Source organism: Pogoniulus pusillus, chromosome 25 (genome assembly GCF_015220805.1).
Source record: "Pogoniulus pusillus isolate bPogPus1 chromosome 25, bPogPus1.pri, whole genome shotgun sequence".
Lineage (NCBI taxonomy): Eukaryota > Metazoa > Chordata > Aves > Piciformes > Lybiidae > Pogoniulus > Pogoniulus pusillus.
In genome coordinates this window covers 11,486,179-11,510,366 of record NC_087288.1, presented here as the reverse complement: position 1 = coordinate 11,510,366, position 24,188 = coordinate 11,486,179, and the positions used below count along the sequence as shown (strand labels likewise).

Genomic DNA, 24,188 nt, shown 5'->3' with positions numbered 1-24,188 from the left:
CCTGCAGCAGAGGAGGCTCAGGGCAGAGCTCATTGCTGTCTACAGCTACCTGAAGGGAGGCTGTAGCCAGGTGGGGTTGGTCTCTTCTCCCAGGCAACCAGCAACAGAACAAGGGGACTTGGAATCAAGTTGTGCTGGGGGAGGTCTAGGCTGGATGTCAGGAGGAAGTTCTTGCCAGAGAGAGTGACTGGCATTGGAATGGGCTGCCCAGGGAGGTGGTGGACTTGCTGTCCCTGAAGGTGTTCAAGCAAAGCCTGGATGGGGCACTTAGTGCCATGGTCTGGTTGATTGGCTAGGGCTGGGTGCTAGGTTGGACTGGATGAGCTTGGAGGTCTCTTCCAAGCTCGTTGATTCTATGATTTTATGAAATATTATAGTAATAACTGATGTGAAGTCCATGTCCAAAGTTGGAACTGATAATCTAGAATGCCACACTATTTGCTAACCAAGCTTGCTTATTCTGAAACAAAGTGTTAGGGATGTGCAGATGAATTCTCTCTGTTGTACAGCCAAAGTTATTGTTGAAGTCAGCCATGGCTGTACAAGAGAAGAAAATCTGGTCCTCACCATCTGTCCCTGGGAATACTGAAAGCCTCTGCAGTGGCCTAGTACATCTTGAGATCATACAACTAAAAGGATGCCTAGCTCAAAACAAAAAATTCAGATGTACTAACTCACCGTATGGTACAGACATTTGCGTCCGAGTTATGTTCTAGGAACTCTCTGGGAAAGTTAAGTGTCTAGTAATGAAATTGCAGCTATAAAACACAGTATTTTGCCTTTGTCTTCGTGTCAATCCCCAAGTTGTATTACTTCAGTTGATATCAACATCCTGCCCACACAACAGGCATGTTTTGATTTTGGCACCTTTGTCCTCATATACTTTGTGGTCCGTGCAGTGATTTGATTTTCACTCTGCCTAGTTTACTCTTAGTCTAAATGCAGCTTAGTTTCTTGATGTCTTTTGGCAAGCTTTGGGTTTGCCCCCGCCAGTGGACTGCAGGAGTGATTGATATGTTGTGATGTTTCACTACTTGATCTGTGAGAGATGAGAGAGGCAGAAAATTCTGTCACTTGTAATAACAGAATCACTGAGTGTGCAGAGTGACATCCCTCTTACAGCTACCCAAAAGGCTTTTGAAAGGCATGTGTGTTTTTTCTCACTTATTCCTCAGTGCCTAATCTTGGTGTCTTCAGTAAAACCCATACAGTACACATGTTCTCTTGGCAGGAACTTGGAATAAAAATGAAGATCTTAAGATATATTTCATAGTGGTTGTTACTCAATTGCTGTCTCACCTTTTAACAAATGCCAGATCTGCATTACCTGGAATCTTTACCTAGGATCAGTGTGCACTTGCAGCCCAGAAAGCCAGCCAGAGCCTGGGCTGCATCAAGAAAAGTGTGGCCAGCAGGTTGAGGGAACTGATCCTCCTCCTCTACTCCTCACTGGTGAGACCCCACCTGGAGTACTGTGTCCAGTTCTGGAGCCCCTGTTAGAAGAGGGATAGGGATGTGCTGGAAGGTGTCCAGAGAAGGGCCATGAGGATGATCAGAAGGCTGGAGAACCTCTCCTGTGAGGAGAGACCGAGGGAGTCTGCTCAGGTGAACTCCAAGGTGAACTTATTGTAGTCTTTCAGTTGGGGGCCCTAAAAATAATATGGGGAGTGATTTGGGGAGTGACAGGACTGGGGGGAATGGTACAAAGCTAGAAATGGGTAGATTCAGACTGGATGTTAGGAAGAAGTTCTTCAGCATGAGGGTGGCGAGAGTCTGTAACAGGTTGCCCAGGGAGGTGGTGGAAGCCTCATCCCTGGAGGTGTTTAAGGCCAGGATGGATGAGGCTCTGGCCAGCCTGATCTAGTGTGAAGTATCCTTGCCCATGGCAAGGGGGTTGGAGCTAGATGATCCTTGTGGTCCCTTCCAACTCTGACTGACTCTATGATTCTATGATTTTATTGCACCCTAGTCCAAACATCTCCATTTCTAGCAGAGTGGAACAGTTAGATGTGCATGTGAGCCTTTCCTCAAACAGATATCCGGAGCTCTTTGTGTCTTCTTTAGATTTGGAAGATCAGGAAACATCTCTTTTGTGCAGATCTAAGAGCAAAGGTACAGGACTTTTGCCATTCTTCTTCCAGCAGTGCATCCAAGAGCTGGCAGACTGGCCAAGTACCCTGCTTCTGATTGTGCCCTGAGAGGTGAGAAGCGCCTGTGGCTCTTTTTTTTGGTTCAGTTGGGGACTGTGGATGTTTACCACCAGTGGAAATCAGTCCCAAGGCACTAGGCAGGACATAACAAAGCTATTGTCACCTGGGGATACTCTATACAGCTGAAATACCTGACTAGAAAAGAGACACTGGCATCTTCCAATTAAAATGAAGGAAAAAAACCTCAACCAACCATGATCACAGGCAGATGTTTTCCCTGCCTGACTGAAGCCATTCTCCATGCTTCAAAAATTCAGGAGGTGAAAGGATCAAGATACATTAATTCAAATGTGCTGAAGTTGAAATGCTTCAGTTTCAGACAAGTGAAATAGGCTTTCACACTTGGGCATGGCTTCACTTTTGCATGGGGGACAGGAGCCCACAGGCCTGCTTGGGCTTCAATGGGACTTACTGGAGGAGTTTCATCTTCAAACACCTGTTTGGTGACTGAAGCCAAGCAATCCCTCCAGTCTGGACTGAATGCAAGAACTGGACTTCTAGCTGCCTTAAAAGTCCAGTCTTGCAGAAGGAGATTAAAAAAGGAAAGGCTGATGTTTTGGCAATTCATCGTCTGTTACGCGGTCCAAAAGCTGTGAAACCCTGTTGGCTTGACTAGTGGCAATTCACTATTGCATGGCTGGTAGTGGCCATGAAAGCAGTTCTCAGTGGTTAAAACAGTCCCCCTGATGCAGCACGTGTTTCACAGTTCCTCCAGGTCAGTTAAATCCACCACCACTTTCAAGAAGAGAGTGTCATCTCTGATGTAGGTGTTCTTTGTGTTCTCCAGGACCGCGTGTGACACGAAGCGCGGGCAGCCAGAGGCAATGTTCATCTCTCCATCAGGCCTTTTGAAACTGCTACTGTTGGGGTCAGCTCTAAACACTTCCACAATGTGGTTTTTTTTCCCGCTTTGGTCCAAAAGCATAAGTGTAACTTTTTGCTTGAAAGGCCACGGTAGCAGGGAGTCAAACTCCCCTCTCATCACGACGAAGTAGAGCGAGACGTGCGTCCCCTTCCCCGAGCCATCTCCGTTCAGGTAGGCCCTTGCGCACAGCCTGTACCCGCAGCGGCTGGTGTGGAAGGGCTGGCTGAATATGGAGAGGACGTGGCCTTCCACTGCTGCTTTTTTCTTCGTCGTGTAGTCTGTGATTTTCCAGATTAATTTCCCGTTGTAGCACGTGCCCTCCAAAAGCTTAAACCGCTCCTCGTTTCTGTTCAGCTGTGCTTTGTGGATGTTGATCTGGAGAGCGTGTTTGCTGGACTGATCTTCCAAAACAACTAGGGAAGAGGCAGAGGTGTGGGGGGGAAAGGAATAAAAGAGGGAGACAGAGAGGAAAACATTTAGTGAAATAAAACTGGCAAAGCACTGGGTACAAAGAAGAACCAGACTTGAGTTGAGAATAGCGAACTACTCCAGCCTGAGCCTAGTATAGGCTGGTAACTGGTGTCACTCAGCTCTTCAGTTGTCTTTAAATTGTAATGCCAGCTCGTAGTTGAATAAGGAAAATCATAGAATCATAGAGTATGAGGGGCTGGAAGGGATCTCCAAAGTTCATCCAGTCCAATCCCCTGCCAGAGCAGGATCACCTAGAGCAGATCACACAAGAACACATCCAGGCAGGTTGTGAATATCTCCAGAGAGGGAGAGTCCACAATCCCCCTGGGCAGCCTGTTCCAGTGCTCTGTCACCTTCACAGGGAAAAAATTCCTCCTCATGTTTACATGGAACTTCCTCTGCCTCAGCTTCCACCCATTGCCCCCTGCCCTGTCATTGGACATCACCCAGCAGAGCCTGGCTCCAGGCACTCATCCTGCACATGTCTATAAACACTGATGAGGTCACCTCTCAGTCTCCTCCTCTCCAAGCAGCACAGCTCCTGCTCCCTCAGGCTCTCTTCCTAACAGAGATGTTCCATTCCCTTCATCATCTTTGTGGCTCTGTGCTGGACTCTCTCAAGCAGTTCTGTGTCCCTCTTGAATTGGGGGACCCAGAACTGGACACAGTACTCCAGCTGTGGCCTCACCAGGGCATGATAGAGGAGCAGAGAACCTCTCTCAACTTACTAACCACAGCCCTTCTAATACACCCCAGAATGGCATTGCCCCTCTTGGCCACCAGAGCACATGGTCAACCTCCCATGCACTAGGATCCCCAGATCTTTTTCCCCTTTGCTGCCTTCCAACAGCTTAGTCCCCAACCTATACTGATCCCTGGGGTTGGTTGTTGTTTCCCAGGTGCAAGACTCTACACTTGCCCTTGTGGAATTCCATTCCATTTCTCCCTGCCCACTCCTCCAGCCTGTCCCAGTCTGGCAGAATGGCAGCACAGCCTTCTGGTGAGGCAGCCACTCCACCCAGTTTGGTGTCATCAGCAAACTTGCTGACAGTGCACTCTGTGCCCTCATCCAGGTCATTGATGAATATATTGAACAGAACTGGTCCCAGTACTGACTCTTGAGGGACTGTACTGGTTACAGGCCTCCAACTGGACTCCATCCCATTGACCACAACTCTGGCTTCTTTCCTACAAACCAGATGTAATGCTTAACTATGGACAATATCACTGTCTACATCCCAGCACAGCAGCGTGATCAGAACCAGATCTTTGACCAGGTTTCTCTCTCTATTGCAGCACTACAGGAATACAGGAGATATTGTGGAGCAGGGGAAGGCAGAATGCATTTAAGACCCACAGTCTGGTCTCAGAAAATGAGAAGAAAACAGTTTCTGGCCAAGAGTTGCAACTGACTGACTGTAGCATGAAAGCCTCTACCTAGCCAGCTGTAAATCAGCCAAAACCCCATACTGATGCAGAAAAGAACTGAAAGTCCCAACTCACCCAAGCGCTGGTCATATGTCTCCATCAGGGCAATTGTCTGTTTCACATTTTCAATTGTGTCAAACAGAGGCCTCAAGTCTAGTTTGCTTTGTTGCTGGTTTGCCATCTGTATTAGCTGTTTCACTTGCGATTCCAAGCGTGCAGACTTATCCAGGTGACTGGCCAGAGCCTTTCCAGTTCATACCATTGGCAGAGGGTGGAAAAAGAGACCAAAGGCATTCATAAAATCAGCCATTTGAAATAAAATAAAGAAGCCTTTGACATATCAGCAGTATCAACTATGTAGTCTGTTCAAAGGTTGTGTGCTGGCTTAGGAGTGTATCCAAATGCTCCTTCATAAGTGATTCCATGTTTATTGACCAAGAAGCCACTCAATACTCAGATCCATTAGCCATCCATCACTTCATTCAACTGACTACTCAAATGGTAAACTGTTATTTTTGCCATGGGGCTGTGGCTATGAGGATTCCTACATCACTGCTGTTGAGGGACGACACATGGACTCCGCACAATTCAATGTGAATCCACCGGAGACCTTCATTGTTCCTTCTGACTCCATTTATATAGTTTAGAGCATAGAGCACACAACCTACACATTAGCATAATCTAGGTGAGCACAACCCAGTCTTTTACATACATCATGCCTTGTTTTTCCCATTAAACAGGTGTCCCACTATCTTTCCTCCCCTGTGGGAGGCATCCTCAAGCTGTGGGAATCAAGGTCAAAATGGTCACACACTGCCTGTTATTATTCCCTGTCACATTGCATTCCCACGTAGCACCTTTTGCCCAGATCAGATATCCAAGCTTCTCAACTGATTAAAATAAGATAGGACTACATTGTAAAAAAACCAAGAAGGGCATGTGAAACCTCTGGGAAATTTGTTATTGCCCTGCTATTAATGCTAACTACTGCTGCATAAACATATTTGTAAGCAAGCAACTGGTAAAAAGGAAGAATCAATGTCTCACCTGTGTGCTTACCATCAAGTTGCTATTTTTACCAAATAGTTGTGTAAACTGCCTGAATTCTTTCTCACACTTTTTAATGGCCTCTGCTAGCTGCTGAATTTTAATCTCTTTACATTCCAGGCTCTTATATAGATCAGATATCTACAGACAGGAAAAGAAAACCAAAATCCAAAAACCAGCCAACAACAAAACCCAGGAAAACTGCTAAGGCATACCCAAATACACAGCAATCAAATTAAAACATATGTGACTGTATAGCATAAAATGGAAAAGTTGACAATGCAAAGCCTGTAACTTTGCTAAACAAAACACAGTTTGTGCATAAGCACTGGCAAGAACTGAATGCAAGCTAATCACCCTCTAATAGATCTCTGTGGCAACAACTGCAGAGAGACTCATATCTCTCAAACTCATCATGATGATCCACTTGGCTCTGCAGTAGGATAATACATACTTAAGGGCACACGAGTGCATGTGTATTCCTCTGTGTGTGTATATATATATATATACACAGACATATTTCATTTTTTTTCCTCTACTGAGGTCTAACCAGTAAAAGAAGTGAGTCAGGGATACTAATTCCAAAGCAAATTGGAACACTTTGAAGCATCTATTTTTTAGCATAAACAAGCATAAGAGGAAGTCAAACATCAGTTTGGATGTATTCACCTTAGTACAATTGGGCATACATCCAGTTTTGTCTGCTGGGAGCTGTAGAAATGATTGTGAGTGGAGAGGTGCTCTGCACTATACTCTGTGCTATCTCTACAGAGGGGGTGACCTGGGTGTTTAAAGGCTTCTTTTTGAAGTAATCTGACTGACCACTGAAACTGTAAAATACTTTATCTGCATATCTTGTGTCCACTGTAAGCAGAGACTAAAAGTAAATGTGGTGAGCAATGGTAATGAGCCTCCCACCATACTCAGTGAAGACTAAATGTGCCTGACCACAGAGAATCATAGAATGAGTCAGGGTTGGAAGGGACCACAAGGATCATCTAGTTCCAACCTCCCTGCCATGGGCAGGGACACCCTACCCTAGATCAGGCTGGCCAGAGCCTCATCCAGCCTGGCCTTAAACAGCTCCAGGGATTGGGCCTCATCCACCTCCCTGGGCAACCTATTCCAGGCTCTCACCACTCTCATGCTGAACAACTTCCTCCTCGTGTCCAGCCTGAACCTACTTATCTCCAGCTTTGCTCCATTCCCCCTAGTCCTGTCACTCCATGATATCCTGAAAAGTTCCTCACAAGCTTTTTCGAAAGGAGAAGTTTCCATCTGATTGACTGACTTCACTGGAAGAATTTATTCTGACTTCTGAGTCATGCAAAGACAATAAAAACAGTCTTTTAAAATGTAGCTGAGCCAAACCAGGCAACAAAGGTCTAATCTCAAATCATCCTGCAACCAGCCAAGAAGTGCTGAAGAGTGGCTGCTAAATCCAACTTACCTGCTCTTCCAGCTGAGCGTTCCTGTCTAAAATCTGCAGCATGTGTTCCCTCAGGGCACTGTTTTCATGTTCAGTGAGCTTCCCTCTTTTAACCTTAGTGAGGCAGAGGGGGAAGTGAAAGAATAAAATAATAAGATATGCAGATTTTTTTTAAGCTGTTAGTGAAAAAATTTATTGATGCAAGCATTTAGAATGTTTCCTCTGTACTATGAAAGTGAGGGAGCAGCAGTCCTGATTCTCTGGTACAGGATCTTAGCCAGCACTGGAACAAAAACTGGTGATTGGGATTAACTACTCCAACTGCTTTGGAAGACAAATTTCCATCCCAATGCAAACGAGATCTATAAAAGAGTACCTTTACAGGACAGCCGTACTGCTTATATGGGCAGTCCACTTCTGCCTCAGGGCACACCAGATGGTGGTCTTCAATCTGCAGGTATTAACAAAGAAACTTGCAATGAAATAGATACTAAGTGGCTTGCCACACTGATAACATCTGAATGCCCGCAGAAAGGAGAAACAAAGGTCTATGTGGTGACACCATCAATCACACAAATAGGGAAATGAGCATCCAGAGGCAATAAGCAAGCCAGATATTTTCCTTACTGTAGATGCCAATGGTTTGCCGTAACCGAATGCCTCCCTTATGAGATGGGACATATCATAGAAGCGTAGAATTGCCTGCTTGGAAAAGACCAGCCACAACCTAGCATGTCCCTGTACACAACAGTTAGACCTTGTCCCTAAGCACCTCAACCAAACATCTCTTAAACGCCTCCAGGGATGGTGGGAGGTGGGACATATCTTAGAAGCATAGGATTGCCTGCTTGGAAAAGAACAGCCACAACCTAGCATCTCCCTGTACACAGCTGTTAGACCTTGCCCCTAAGCACTTCATCGAAACATCTCTTAAACACCTCCAGGAATGGTGACTGCACTTCCCTGGGAAGACTTAGGTCCCTTTTAAGACCAAACGAAGTTTTATTGCCATAGGCCAATGTGGTCTGCCACATAACTTTCAGTTGTAATAAATGAGGGACCTGGAATACAAGTCCTATGAAGAGAAGCTGAAAGAGCTGGGGTTGTTTAGCCCAGAGAAGAGGAGGCTCAGGACTGACCTCCTTGCTGTCTACAACTACCTGAAGGGAGGTTGTAGCCAGGTGGGGTTGGTCTCTTCTGCCAGGCAACCAGCAACAGAACAAGGGGACACAGGCTCAAGTTGTGCCAGGGGAGGTTGAGGCTGGATGTTAGGAGGAAGTTATTGGCAGAGAGAGTGATTGGCATTGGAATGGGCTGCCCAGGGAGGTGGTGGAGTCACCATCCTTGGAGGTGTTGAAGCAAAGCCTGGCTGGGGCACTTAGTGCCACAGTCTAGTTGATTGTCTATGGCTGGGTGCTAGGTTGGACTGGCTGAGCTTGGAGGTTTCTTCCAACCTGTTTGATTCTATGATTCTATGAAATGTGTATGATCTGTTGAAACACAGTATGTGAAAAAAACAACAGTACCTCCTTTTTCAGAATTATCTGTGAACAGTTTTGGAGACAAGGCACAGGATAATCAGGACAGTCGTTCTCCTCATGATTCTGGGCAAAAAGAAGCAAACAAGGCAATGGTTTGCATTTCTGTATAGTAGCATACTAAGAGGAAGATGTGCAAAAAATAATCCCAAAGAAGCCCCATACCACAGTGTTGTTCATCAGAGAGCAGCAGTAGTTTGCATTACTTAAAGCACATTTATGACATTTTCTCCTTCAGCTACTCAGCCAAATTTTGTCTCAGGAGTTGTTAAGCACAATTGCAACACTGGAAACTTCTCACTCAGCAGCACTAAGAGGAAGCACAAGCTATGGATTCCCAGGAAATGCTTTCAGATCTTACCTTTATGTTCATTAACACCACACATTTATTACAGTACTGGCACATTGCTTCTCGAAATTTACAGTGCTGGCTTAAATGCTCCTTCAGGTCTTTCCGAAGAATTTGGTCACAACATCCATCATTAGTGCACTGGATGCTTTCAAACAAACACTGCTGAAGATGCTCCTGCAACGTGCAACAGCAAATTAACCCCCAGCATCTTGCATCGGCAGGTGCCAAACAGACCCACACAAATGTTCAGCAGCTTGCTAGCAAACAAAACTTCAGATACTCTTCCCTCCAAGTACTTTCATAGAATCATAGAATCAGTCAGGGTTGGAAGGGACCACAAGGATCATCCAGTTCAAATCCCCCTGCCATGGGCAGGGACACCCTACCCTAGATCAGGCTGCCCACAGCCTCATCCAGCCTGGCGTTAAACACCTCCAGCCATGGGGTCTTATCCATCAGTCTGGGCAACCCATTCCAGTCTCTCACCACTCTCATGGATGTTAGGAGGAAGTTATTGGCAGAGAGAGTGATTGGCATTGGAATGGGCTGCACAGGGAGGTGGTGGAGTCACCATCCCTGGAGGTGTTGAAGCAAAGCCTGGATGGGGCACTTATTGCCACAGCCTGGTTGATTGGCTAGGGCTGGGTGCTAGGTTGGACTGGATGATCTTGGAGGTCTTTTCCAACCTGGTTGATTCTATGATTCTATGTCTATACATGTGTGTATGATATGGGTTCATATGGGTATGTCTATGCATGTGGCTATAATAAAACTACATAAAGCAAGTGGTTCTTATTAAACAAATAACCTAAGGTTATGCTGGAAGAAGGTAACAGGCAGAATGTTTTGAGCTAAACCATAATCTTTGTACATAAACCACATCACTACAGTAGCTCTGAATTCTGAAGACAGTCTCTGCAATTTCCCTGATCAGGAGTATGCAGAGTTCACAAGAAAATGAAAGGCTCCAAAATGTGATGAAGCAAAACTGACCTGGTATCGTCCCAGAATGATTTTTGAGTTGCAGGCAGGAGTGTTTCTGCAAAACACGTGCAAGTTGAGAACTTCTCTTTTACAGCAGTTGTCTTTGAACACCTGTAAGTGATGTAAAGCAGTGTTCATATGCAGCCACAAAGGATGTCAAAGAGTACATGAGGAGGCAGACCTTCACACAAGTAGAGACTCCATAATTTTTGAGTACAGGTCTTGATAATTCATACTGAAGAGATATACTAAAAGAATAAATTAAAACTTAAAAGGTATATGAACTTTATAATAAGCATAGTGACTTTGCCCCAGATCTCCACAGGTGCTCATCCATCCCACAGCCGGCAGGCGCTACAAAACCACCACCAGAGCCTGCCTATGTCTAGAAGAGAGCAGCTGGAGCTAGCAGGCCCCGAAGGGCAGCCTAGCTGTGTGCATGCTCCTCCAGTGTTCAAGCAGTGCAGTGCACTCTGTGGGATGGAGACCATGCTGAGATATGCCTTCTATAGGAAGCACCATCTTGCCCAGTTCTGTGTGCAGTAAGCCCTCAGAGAAAAACTTCCAGCCTTATTTAAAGATCCCCCTGTAAGGAACATCACAAAGCTGATCACAGTTGCACTACTGCCATCAAAACTTGCAGAAAGTAGAAGAAAGCAAATGAAAACCAGGAATCTGACGGCAATTTCCTAACAGGAGTAGTAAAGAGAGGAAGGAGGCATCTGATTTCACAAGAAAACTCATTCTGGCAGGACCAAGTCTGTAGCATACTTTCAAGTAAGGCATCTGACACTGTCTCCCACAGCATCCTTCTGGCTGAACTGAGGCAGTGTGGTCTGGATGATCAGGTAGTGAGATGGATGGGAACTGGTTGTAGGAAAGAAGCCAGACAGTTGTGATCAATGGGATGGAGTCCAGTTGGAGGCCTGTAACCAGTAGAGTCCCTCAAGAGTCAGTACTGGGACCAGTTCTATTCAAGATATTCATCAATGACCTGGATGAGGGCACAGAGTGCACTGTCAGCAAGTTTGCTGATGACACCAACCTGGGTGGAGTGGCTGCCGCAGCAGAAGGCTGTGCTGCTGTTCAGCCAGACTGGGACAGGCTGGAGGGTTGAGCGGGAAGAAATGTTCAGTTGTGACTGAACCTCATAAGAGAAATGTTTTAATTTAGCCATTTGATATATAAGGAAATTGAGTGATTTTTTTTCATAGAATGGTTTAGGTTGGAAGAGACCTCAAGGATCATTCAGTTCCAACCCCCCGCCATAGGCAGGGACACCTCCCACTAGAACAGGTCGCTCAAGGCCTCATCCAGCCTGGCCTTCAGCACCTCCAGGGAGGGAGCAGCCACAACCTCCCTGGGCAACCTGTGCCAGTGTCTCACCACCCTCACTGCGAAAAACTTCTTCCTAACATTTAGTTTGAATCTCCCCTCTGCCAGTTTAATCCCATTGCTCCTCATGGTTACAAGACCTTGTCGATAGTCCCACCCCAGCCTTCCTGTAGGTCCCCTTCAGATACTGGAAGGCCACTATAAGGTCTCCTCAAAGCCTTCTCTTCTCCAGGCTGCAGAGCCCCAACTCTTGTAGCCTGTCCTCATAGCAGAGCTGCTGCAGCCCTCTAAGCATCTTCATGGCCTCCTCTGGACTGGCTCCAATAGTTCCATGTCCTTCTTGTGCTGGAGGCTCCAGAATGGAACATGCTTCTTCTGTTAGCACCATTTCAGAGACAAAAACTGCTCTGCCCCTAAGAACTAACAGGATAAGAGCCATCTTCTTCTCAGCTGTCTTGCTTTTTCCATTCAGATATTGACTGCTGAAGCAAAACTACCACCACTTACCTCATGCATCTTTATTGTTTCTTTGTCAACAGGACAGGTGGGTACTGCATTCAGCTCTCTAGGTTAAAGGAAGAGTCACATTAACCCACAGAAAATTGGATTTCTTTTGTGAAACTGGGCTATGCTGCAATCTGACTGTGGGTAGCTAGCATAAAAACCTCCCTCATCTGGTAACCACACAGGCAAGTTCTGCCCACAGAAATAACCAGGCATTAGCTGCAACAGAAAACAGACTTTGTCCTACGAGTGTTAATAAGATGTTTTTTAATTGGGAGGAATTTGTCACTGTCTGGCCATCTGCTGCTCACAAGTGCCATATCTGAAACACTTCCATTGCATGCATTAAACCCAGCCTTTGCAAGCTACCCCAGTAAAAGAAGATCCAGTGGCTCCTCTCTTAAAAGGCTTGCAGAAGTCCTACAGCAAGGGAGAGGAAAACACTTCTTGAGGCAGTGCAAAAGGAAGGCAATCCAGAGAGAGAAAGCAGAAAATATGAACCATGACAAATTAATAAAAGGTAAATGGCAAAGATCTGTCCATACAAACAGGCTCCTCTGTGGCCTCCCCGGGCCAAATCTTGCTCTCAGGTACCACAAACAGTATGCAAACTGTTTCCAGACAGGTCTGCAAGATAAATTCCTACCTGCTGGTAAATCCCAAGAAAGTGGAAGCCAACAGCCTTGTGATCTGACTGTAGTATCAGGCAATACTAATTTCAGTTTTGTAATTGCACTGAAATCATTGACATTACACAGAAGTAAATTAAAATAGCTTATTCTAAACCACCCATGCCAGTACTATGAGAAATCAATGTAACAAATTCATCTGAACAGCATGATGCTAGACAAACAGACTGAAACAGGAGTTCCTAAGCTTCATCTACAATTTCTTTACACTGACTTCCCTGCAGTTGCTCAAGTACTCATCTCTGGTGATATAACAAAAACCAAGGAGTGCTGGTGAAGGGCCTTACACACCAGATGCACATTTTGAAGGTGTCTGTGGCAAACCATAAAACACCAAACTTTGCAGAAAGGTTTGTTTATAGTGGTCAGTTGATAATATGCAAACCTAAACAACAGCTACTGCAGAAGTGTCTGCAGCTGCTAGTTGGAGATCTGTGACATGTAATCTTGTAAAGGCCCAAGCCTGCAATAACTGAGGAAAACAGGAAGGAGATAAAGGAGAAGCAGAGATATCCTGACATCAGCAATAAAGAGGGGTCTGCTGATCAAAGAGAAAAGGACCCTGTGAGGAAGACTGTGCTGGCACTCAGATAACCATTCAAGACCACTGTGGCAGGTTGGAACCAGGGCAGAGAATGGGAAATATTTATGTTAATGACCTAATTGTAATAAGCCTACTTCTTACTATGAATATGCCTGCTCTTGTAACATAAACTGTGACTTGTGCCAGCATGGGGTGTGCAAGATTGAGGGAGTGATCCTGCCTGCACCCAGCACTGCAATAAAACATACCTACTGCAGAACTCTGCATGAGTTTTGGGGTTCATTTTGCAGGTCACTGGCACCAGATGACGTCTTTAAAGACACCTTTAAAACACTTAGCCTGCAGTCATTTTATTCAACAGTCTTTCTGTTGTCTCCTTCAGCCTTTTATCAGGTCACTACTGTGATTATGGCACTCGCTGCTGACTTACAGAAATTATTGACCTATTTTTAGGCAGGGGAGCACAGGGAGCTTGCAGATGCAGGAGGAGTTTGTACTGACCTCAAAGAAATAATGCACTGCTGGCAAAATCGGTGCCCGCATCCCGTCTGGTGGGGATTGTGAAGCACGAGGTGGCAGTAGGCACACTTATACCTGTCTTCTAAGGTCTCAACAAAGGTGTAGTCAGCATCAGGCTCGAAGTCAAGAGAGATGGCACTAGCAGAGTTCTGCCGCATGAAGATGCCCGAGAAAGCATCAAGTTCGTCACAGGCCATGGGAGCTGCACTGAGAACACAGGGAGAACCCCTTCAAGAACTGACCAGCAGCCACACTGCCTCAGCTGCTTGCAGCAGGCTGCCCTGGCACAAGGATTGTCATCTGCAACTGGATGTGACAAGTTTTGGAGGCAACTCTGGCATCAACTATGGTCAGGCCACACCTTGAGTGCTGTGTCCAGTTCTGGGCTCCTCAATTCAAGGGAGATGTTGAGGTGCTGGAAGGTGTCCACAGGAGGGCGCCAAAGCTGGTGAGGGGCCTGGAGCACAGCCCTGTGAGGAGAGACTGAGGGAGCTGGGGGTGTGCAGCCTGCAGAACAGGAGGCTCAGGGCAGAGCTCATTGCTGTCTACAACTACCTGAAGGGAGGCCGTAGCCAGGTGGGGTTGGTCTCTTCTCCCAGGCAACCAGCATCGTTACAAGGGACACAGTCTCAAGCTGTGCTGGGGCAGGTCTAGGCTGGATATTAGGAGGAAGTTGTTGTCAGAGAGAGTGATTGGCATTGGAATGGGCTGCCCAGGGAGGTGGTGGAGTCACTGTTCCTGGAGGTGTTGAAGCAAAGCCTGGATGGGGCACTTAGGGCCATGGTCTGGTTGATTGGCTAGGGCTGGGTGCTAGGTTGGACTGGCTGATCTTGGAGGTCATTTCCAACCTGGTTGATTCTATGATTCCCTAGGAAACAGTGAAGTGCTCAGAGAACCACAAAGCAATGGCTACACAAAATGTATCAAAGGACATTTTTTTGGAAAATAGACTCAACAGATTGAAAATTGTTCCAAAGAGTAGAATTTTTTATGGAGTTTTGTTTGTTTTACTTTTGTTTGCTTAATATTTGTTTCTTGCAGCAACTCTTAGTCTCAAATAACCACAAGAGTCACAGACATGGTTGGGGAGAGCAGAGGCCAAGTCTTTGCCAGGAAAGTCTACACTTAACAGAAAGCCAACCCACATGAATTCACAAGTTCATTGCACTGGTTCAAGCAGGAGGTAGCTTTGTGGTTCACAGCAAGGAACATAGAAAAAAAAGGCAAGGGGAATTTACCTTCAGTTTAGGTGTTCCAGGAGTCAAAGTCTCTTAACTTGACATCTTTCTTTTTCCTGCTGATCAGTCATTTATAGCAGTAAACTCTAATCCTAGTTTTTCAAAGTTTTACTTAATCATGTGCAGGTTCTTGGGCATAAATGAGGGGAAAAAAAGAAAGGAAAAAAAAAGAAAGAAAAACCATTTAAAAAGAGAAGCAAGATTTCAATCAGAATGCAATGTTATTTTTTACTCTCAACCTACCAAGGCTCACACAAAAGCCCAGGAATGTAATGTTAATTTTCTAATCAGAAAAACTAGCAGTATTTGCTTCTAGGTCTAAGCTATAAACCTTGAGATTTGTTGCCAGCCACTCAATCTTGCAGTGGTTCTTTTTCAAGTAGCTCGAGACCCAGGGCTGCTCTGGCTTTCAACTCTTGTGGCTTTGTGTTCAGGAGCTATTCTTTCCTTACAGGATGTGTACAAAATCACAATGTACCTGAGGTCTCAAGATTGTTTTAGGGTGAAAGTGCCCACTTTTATAGCTGTACTGTGGGATGCTATTTCTCCTCTGTGTGCACCATCCACCCTGTCAGTCACTTGAGTCACTCTTCCTGGCATCAACACCTCGTTGAAAGCTCTGACTCAGCTTCTGTAAGGTCACCCAGGCTATCTGCTGCAGGGCTAACACATCACCATTAATAACCTTACAGCTGGCACAAAACAGCATGCCAGGTACTGATATGCTGCTCTGCCTCACTGCTGCAAGGGATTACTGTCCCACAAACCCAGTGATTAATGCTGTGCTATGCACAGCTCATGCACTGCCATGGACCACCTTAACCTTCAGAAAGCAACATCCATTTCCCTTCTACTTCAATATCCCATAGTGAGTGAAGAAATCCTGCAAATAGGTAAAGTACCTGATTCAAAAACAAGCCAGATGGGCAGGAGAGCCAATGGCATCCTGGCCTGGCTCAGGAACAGTGTGGCCAGCAGGACAAGGGAGGTTATTCTGCCCCTGTACTCAGCACTGGTTAGGTCACACCTGGAGTCCTGTGTCCAGTGCTGGGCTCTGCAATTGGAGTGAGATGTTGAGGTACTGAAATGTCTCCAGAGAAGGGCAATGAAGCTGGTGAGTGGCCTGGAGCACAGCCCTGTGAGGAGAGGCTGAGGGAGCTGGGGGTGTGCAGCCTGCAGAAGAGGAGGCTCAGGACTGACCTCATTACTGTCTACAACTACCTGAAGGGAGGTTGTAGCCAGGTGGGGTTGGTCTCTTCTGCCAGGCAACCAGCACCAGAACAAGGGGACACAGTCTCAAGTTGTGCTGTGGGAGGTCTAGTCTGGATGTTAGGAGGAAGTTGTTGGCAGAGAGAGTGATTGGCATTGGAATGGGCTGCCCAGGGAGGTGGTGGAGTCACCATCCTTGGAGGTGTTCAAGCAAAGCCTGGCTGGGGCACTTAGTGCCATGGTCTAGTTGATTGGCTATGGCTGGGTGCTAGGTTGGGCTGGCTGATCTTGGAGGTCTCTTCCAACCTGGTTGATTCTATGATTCTGTGAAAACAGTTAACTAAGAAAAAAATGTATTTCACAGCAAACATTTATGTTCTGTAACTTAGAACATCTTGTCCATGCTTGCACACAGCATGTAAGAGCCTCCCTCTCCTCCACCAAGCCAAATGTCAGACTTACTCCAGCACAACTGATCATCTAACACTGGTAACCCACAGGGCTACAAGCCATAATCATATTCCAGGCATAAAGACTTATTATTACACATGGAATTTGCAAATTACCCTGTTTGGTCTCTCCAAATGCTTTCTGCTTCAAACAAGAGGTGACTGTCCCTGGCCCTTCTTCCATTTTTAAACATCTGTCTTTTTCTCCTCTGAAAATGAGGTTCCTGGTTTTCTTGTGCCTAGTAAGAAGCAGTTCTGGATTATTTTGCCTCACATCAACCAGATACACCAAAGTGCAGCCTAAAGGGTTACCAACCTTGTGCCTGGGCTGCCTTGTTAGCAGATGCCAGCAGCAGAGTGTCCCTGATACTTCAAAGGCAGATAGTGAGCTGTCACCTTTAACTTCTACAGCACAGGCTACCTACAGGACAAATCACCTGCAAAATCATTCTGACATTGGCTGGTGAGAACCCCCAAACATGTTCCTTCCCTCTCTCTTACTACTGCCCTCTCCTATTTTTATGGCATCCAGTTTCCTGAGGACTCGAGGACTTACCCCATCTGATTTAGAAGTCAATACCACACACTAAAAATAAATCAAAATCTATATTTTACCTATTTTGCCTTTAAGGGTTTACCTCAACTCCAGCAGTACTTCCAGCTGGAGTGAACAATGTCACAGATGTTTTAGGCCACAAAGTTATGGACTGCATTAAGAATAAACAAACAGTCACCAGCCCAAAATCTCAACCAGAAACTCCTTTGGAACTCCTGCTGCTCATTAAATCAGCCACATTCTTCCCCATCTCTTTTTGTGAGGAGCACTTTGCTGTGGTACTGCCTTCCAGCTCTCTTGCTGAAATGAGAGACTTTTATCTCCTTAAATGCCTTCATGATGCACCCAACCCAGATCCTCTATCTAAAAATGGAGATTCTTGGCATCTCCATGAAAGTTCCCCCTCTACCTCAGCCTTGCTCAGGAGTGTGTTGCGCAGCTGAGGGCATCTCAGGGCGCAGGAAAGAACACTTCAGGTGTTCGGCAAGCCTGCTTGCTGAGAGGGCAGAAGAGAATGCTCTGGGTGCTCAGAAGACTGGGGACATTTGCCACCACTGCCAGTTTTGCAGATCTGCAGCTGTTTTGCTGGAGGAAACAGGCTGCTCCAGGAGAGAGCTTGTGGATGGCAGTGCTTTACCCAAGCTGGGGAGGTGCCCATGTCAATCACCTGGGGAGGTGTGCTCAGAGAAGCTAAGGAACAGCAGCTCTGTGCCAGACCTACTGCCAGCCAGCACTTGGCAGGCTGTGATCCAAACCATTTCAGGCAGTGCAAATGCCATCCCAGCACACACCAGTCAGGAGGGATTGCAGGAGCTCTTCTTTCACTGCTGGCTTCCCATACTCTCTGAACTGAAACAAAATAGAAACCATCAGGAGAAAAGGTGCTTTTTTTGTGACAGGAAGAGCATGCCTGTAGTTAACTGAATCATTTTCCTGATGATGATGATGCCTGCCCAGCCAGGAGAGGAAGTACACTTTCACTCTTGCCTATCCACAACTAACAGCAATGGTAAGCTGCACTTCCTCTGTGTGCACTGCAATTTTTCAGCAGGTGTTTTGTGAACTGTTTTAAAATATGAGAGAGCAGCAGGCTCATGCTGCATAGCATCATAGAATCAACCAGGTTGGAAGAGACCTCCAAGCTCATCCAGTCCAACCTAGCACCCAGCCCTAGCCAATCAACCAGACCATGGCACTAAGTGCCTCGTCCAGGCTTTGCTTGAAGACCTCCAGGGATGTCAATCTCACCTCAGATCTCTCCAGATCGATCACGGGAGACATACATAGGTTGATCTGGTTATTTCTGAAAGGAAGGAAAGAGGGGAGGGGGGGCAGAGGAGGTTTGGGTCGAGAGCCCTCCTGGCAATCTGATTGTTCTGGGAGGGCTGTTGTGTTTCTGTATTACTTTTAACTTGTATATAACTGTATCTATTTGTGTATATATCTGCTTGTATATTGTGCTAAGCTGTAAATATAGCTTCATTCCTTAACTGCCAGCTGGGTGATTTCTTAAGTGTGGGCAGTGGGGGAGGGGTGGGGAACTCCCAAAACTGTCACAGACGCCAAGCCAAGTTGCAAAGGGCAACTATGTCAGACATTGTCACAGGCAACTACGTCACATTGTCTGGTTATCATGCACAAACAAGAAAACAGAATCCTTGGTCCTGCTGCCCAGCAAACAGGGACTGAGAGCAGGGTTTCTGAGAGGTTTGCTGTGTGAGGGGCAGGTAACACCCAGCTAGCCTCCTGGACCAGAGTGTTGCTCAGTCAAAAGCACTATGATTGCTTCCTTCCTTGCCATGATTCCATGAAGCATATACAACATGCCTTAAAAAAAAGTCACACACTTACACTCCTATCCACTCAGCTCTAGTTCATCTTTATTGCTCGGCCCTAAGGCACTTGGCAGGGACACATCTTAGAAGAGGGCCTGTCCCTCCCTTGGAAAACTATCTGCCTTTTTTTGGTGATCAGAACTGGAAGCCTGTGTTAGTCACAGTGGGGAAAGTTTGCTGAAATTCAGAGCTTTAAGATCAATTCACTTCACTGGGAGCTGCCATGCAGATATATGATGGAGCAGAACATAACTTCATTAAAATAACTTGCCCTAAGCTGCTGTATAAGCCAGGTAGATTGGCTGCCTGCAGTGGTTTTTGGATTACAGCATCATAGAATGGTTAGGTTGGAAGGGACCTCAAGGATCATCCAGTTCCAACCCCCTGCCATAGGCAGAGACACCTCCCACTAGAACAGGTCGCTCAAGGCCTCATCCAACCTGGCCTTCAACACCTCCAGGGAGGAAGCAGCCACAACCTCCCTGGGCAACCTGTGCCAGTGTCTCTCCACCCTCACTGCAAAGAACCCTTTCCTAACATCTACTTTGAATCTCCCTTCTGCCACTTTAAACCCATTCCCCCTTGTCCTGTCATTACAAGACCTTGTCAATAGTCCCTCCCCAGCCTTCCTGTAGGTCCCCTTCAGATACTGGAAGGCTACTACAAGGTCTCCTCAAAGCCTTCTCCAGGCTGCAGAGCCCAAACTTTCATAGCCTGTCCTTATAGCAGAGCTGCTGCAGCCCTCTGAGCATCTTGGTGGCCTTCTCTGGACTGGCTCCAACAGTTCCATGTCCTTCTTGTGTTGGAGGCTCCAGAACTGCACACAGGACTCCAGCTGGGGTCTGAGGAGAGTAGAGCAAAGGGGTAGAATCCCCTCCCTTGCCCTGCTGGCCACACTGCTCTTGCTGCAGCCCAGCACACAGTTGCTGTCTGGGCTGCACTCACACTGCAGGCTCAAAACAATGCAATAACAAAATTATATGATTTACTACTAATACAAGATCCTCCACAAAAAACTACCCCACTGCATTTGGGGGACAAGAAATATATGGAATCACAGAATGCTTTGGGTTGGAAAGATCTTCAAAGATCATCTTGTCCAACCACCTCCGGTGAGCAGAGTTATCTCCAACTAGACCAGATGGCTCAGAGCCCAGTCCAACCTGACCAGGAATGTTTCCAGGGATGGGATTTCTACCACCTCCCTGGGCAACCTGTTCCAGCGTCCCATTCCTGTTCCACCCTCTCTGTAAAAATATCTCCTCTTTGTCTAGTCTTGATCTTTTCATTTGAAAGTGTCATTCCCCATCCTGTCACTGCTGAAAAGTCTGTCTTGTGTAGCAGCGCCTGGATATTTTACCACCTTCCTGACCATCAACAGAACTTCTGGTGAGACAGCAGCACCACTCACTCCAGCAACACCCCAGCACCACTTTGCTGGTTCAGGGAGCAAGCTCAAGTTCCTGAGATGTCTCAGGGTTCGCAGCCTTCCCTCAGTGCAGCCATGCACCATTCATATCCCCACGTGCCACAGCTCACACCTGAAGAGCCCCTCAGTGATGAGAAAAAACTCTAGCTACCTTAAGATCCTGTTTGCATTAGTGAGACAAATTTTGGTAAAGCCATACCTGAAAACCTTTGCTGGCCATCAATGGGGAGAAAAAGAGAGAGAGCAAGAGAGAGAGCTTGCACCAGGGTAAGCTTTGTGGTTAAAACAGTAGTACCGGCACCTTAAAACAGCAAGGGAGTGGAAATCCCCCAGTGTAGCTCTGAAAAGATCACTTCTGAGAATATTTTAAAAGTCTTAAGACAAAAGGGAAACCATTGAAAGGTACTGTCCTTTACCACCTTGCTGTAGGGACTGCAGATTTTACCACTAGAAGCAACACAAGGTTTACAAGAACTTCTGTCACTGTATTTTTTCAAGCCCCAACGCTTTCAGACTGTGCTCAGAGGAGAGGTGCTGCAGCCCTCTGAGCATCCTCGTGCCCCTTCTCTGGACACGCTCCAGCATCTCCACATCCCTCTTGTAATAGGGGCTCCAGAACTGCATGCAGTGCTCCAGATCTGGATGCAGTGCTCCAGCTGGGGGTCTCACCAGAGCAGAGTAACAAGGGAGAATCACCTCCCTCGCCCTGCTGGCCACACTTCACCTGATGCAGCCCAGGCTCTGGTTGGCTTTCTGGGCTGCAAGTGCACACTGCTAGCTCATGCTGAGCTTCTTTTCCACCAGCACCCCAAAGTCCCTCTCCTCAGGGCTGCCCTCTGCCTTTTTCCCAGAGCATTTCTAACCTATTTCAATTTCCATCTCCCCGCCCAAGAGACATCTTAACTGACTGCATGGTTTCCTGAACCCTTTCTGAACCATCTGTGACATTGCCGAAGTGGTCAAGGGAAAGGCATCAATCTGAAGGCATGCTGGTGCTTTATGGGATCAGTTCTGGTTTTGTCAGAAGCAGGCAGTGCTGCAGAAAGCAAATTGTTCTGTGAGCAGCCCAACTCCAGGAAGCACCATCTGCTTCAGGGAAGCATGGGGGGAAACCCCAAATGGAGAAGTTGAGTAGGAGAAGGACCTTAATTGTAAACAATTTCACTCTGCAGATGAGTAGAGAGCAATAGGCTTGTGTTACAGTTTGTGGGCAGCCCTCCATCTGGTCCAGCACCAACTGCAGTGCTGAAACCCTGACCGACTTTCTAGCAGACACAGGGAAGTGAGAGCAGGTGAAAAGAAACAGCAAACCATTTAGGAGATAGAATCGAAGACAGACACAACAACAGCATAAAGAAACTGACAGCTACTGAAAAGAAGCAACAATAAAGGATGAGGGGGAAAGGATTGTTTTTTTGGTGTGTTTTTTTTTTTTAAGTGTATGTGAGTCAAAGTGAAGTCCTCTGTTTTTGTAACAAATAATAGGGCATTACACACTTTGCAGAAATAGATCTTTGAGGCTCTCTAATTTATATCTCTTTCCCTACCCAATGGGGACACACTATTCAGTACATCACTTGGATCGACCATTCAGTCAGTTTGACCATGAAGGCATAAGAGAAGCTTGTGTATTATTTTCCACTCCCCTGACCCTTTGATTTAGTTTTAAGGAATAATTTAATGATCATGTATACAGAAACCTATGAATCAACTGACTGGTTATTTATCTGGAATACTAGGAGGAACTAAAATTTTGGTAAGGCTGACCACTGTCTTAGAATCATAGAATCAACCAGGCTGGAAGAGATCTCCAAGATCATCCAGTCCAACCTAGCACCCAGCCCTATCCAACCAACTAAACCATGGCACTAAGTGCCCCAGCCAGGCTTTGCTTCAACACCTCCAGGGACGGTGACTCCACCACCTCCCTGGGCAGCCCATTCCAATGCCAATCACTCTCTCTGACAACAACTTCCAGCCTAGACCTCCTCTGGCACAGCTTGAGACTGTGTTCCCTTGTAACGTTGCTGGTTGCCTGGCAGAAGAGACCAACCCCACCTGGCTACAGCCTCCCTTCAGGTAGTTGTAGACAGCAATGAGCTCTGCCCTGAGCCTCCTCTTCTGCAGGCTGCACACCCCCAGCTCCCTCAGCCTCTCCTCACAGGGCTGTGCTCCAGGCCCCTCACCAGCTTTGGCGCCCTCCTGTGGACACCTTCCAGCACCTCAACATCTCTCTTGAATTGAGGAGCCCAGAACTGGATGCAGTACTCAGGGTGTGGCCTGAGCAGTGCTGAGTACAAGAGAAGAATCATGTTCTTGGTTAGACCTGCATGCTGCGTGCAGAATCGGCAGGAGTGCTTTACAAGCAAGACCGTGCTACTGCTGCCAGCCTGGAGCCATGCCTGACCCGAACGTACCCAGCTATTTTTAGCGCTTTGCTGCGCTCCTTTCAGCCGCCCTCTATTCATGAAACGGAAGCTGCGAGGAAAGTTGTTCTTGGCTGGCACAGGGAACATGCCGGCAAGCTAACGATAGGCAGAGCAATCCATGAAGTGCAACAATAGAAGCTCTCCATTTTTCCTTCTAAATCTTGAGAGCGTTGACAGCACTTGGCCAAAGCCTATTGCTCCCGGGGCACCGTTAATCAGGCGAAACCACAGGAGTGCCTGGGTCTCCCTCCGCACAGAGGGGAAATTCCCTGCTACCGGCAGCATTCAGCTGACACCAGCAGAGATACTTGTTTCAGTTCCCTGCAATCTAGCAAGATCAGAGGAGCCGCAAAGACCAGACTGCTCTATCCTGGCAGCTGCTCTTTGTTTCGTTCTCAGCCTCCAGAATGCCCCAGCCCTAACAGCCTCGGCGGCGTGCGCCTGGCGTGCCGACCGGCATGGCGAGAGAAGGAGGCGTTGAAGCATCCGTTCGAGGAGCTCACGCAGGCAGCGCCTGGGCTCAGCCATCTAGACCACAGGACAGCTCTAGCGCCATGAGACGAGGGCTCTGTTCCCACCAGCGCAGAGCTCCAGAGGGCACCAAGTTCAGCAATTTAGACGTTTTGGCTTTTCCAGAGAAAATAAGCCTTGCACCCTGAGCAGAGGGGACAAGAAGAGCCTGCACAGTAGTGGCACCCACGACTTGCGGCCTCCCGCCAACCCACTGTCTCCAATGGCACCCGAAGCCGGAGCCGCACCCGAGCAGCACCGACCGCCGCCGCCGCCGCCCGCGGGCCCCACGCAGACCCGGCCCCGCTACCCGGCTCCGCTCCGCCTCGGCACCCGCCGGGCCCGGCCCCGCCCCACCGTGACTTCCGCAGCCCTAGGACCTCCCGCACTCCCTCGCCGCACCTGTACCTGCGCTCAATGCCCTCCAGGCGGGCCTGGGGCAGGACCGCGGTGGCCGCCGCCGGCGGGGCGCCAAGAGCTGCGGGGCCGCCCCTGGCGTGCGCGGAGGCGGCGGGGCGGGGGGCGCGGCGAGGAAGCGCTACTGCCACCGCCCCTGCGGGCGAGAGCCGCTTTCGGTTTCACGGCAACCCCTGAGGGGGGAGACAGCGGTCCGAGGGA

The 24,188-nt window shown here is 47.4% G+C and overlaps 1 protein-coding gene across 3 annotated transcripts; it reads right to left on the bottom strand.

The window, feature by feature from the left end:
• Window positions 1-773: 773 nt before the first annotated feature.
• TRAF5 (TNF receptor associated factor 5) lies at window positions 774-24,057 on the bottom strand. Of its 3 annotated transcripts, none has more exons than XM_064164448.1 (12): window positions 23,979-24,057; window positions 15,154-15,282; window positions 13,898-14,122; window positions 12,167-12,224; window positions 10,334-10,435; window positions 9,350-9,514; window positions 8,977-9,054; window positions 7,827-7,901; window positions 7,472-7,564; window positions 6,022-6,162; window positions 5,050-5,218; window positions 774-3,488 (listed from the first exon to the last, which is right to left on the bottom strand). In XM_064164448.1, the coding sequence occupies exons 3-12, from the start codon at window positions 14,110-14,112 to the stop codon at window positions 2,911-2,913; spliced, it is 1,674 nt and encodes a 557-aa protein (XP_064020518.1). In that variant the 5' UTR covers window positions 14,113-14,122; window positions 15,154-15,282; window positions 23,979-24,057; the 3' UTR covers window positions 774-2,910. The 3 variants fall into 3 exon arrangements, with proteins under 3 accessions (XP_064020518.1, XP_064020520.1, XP_064020519.1); XM_064164450.1 differs by having other exon boundaries at window positions 6,034-6,162; XM_064164449.1 differs by lacking the exon at window positions 15,154-15,282 and having other exon boundaries at window positions 23,979-24,028.
• Window positions 24,058-24,188: the final 131 nt, after the last annotated feature.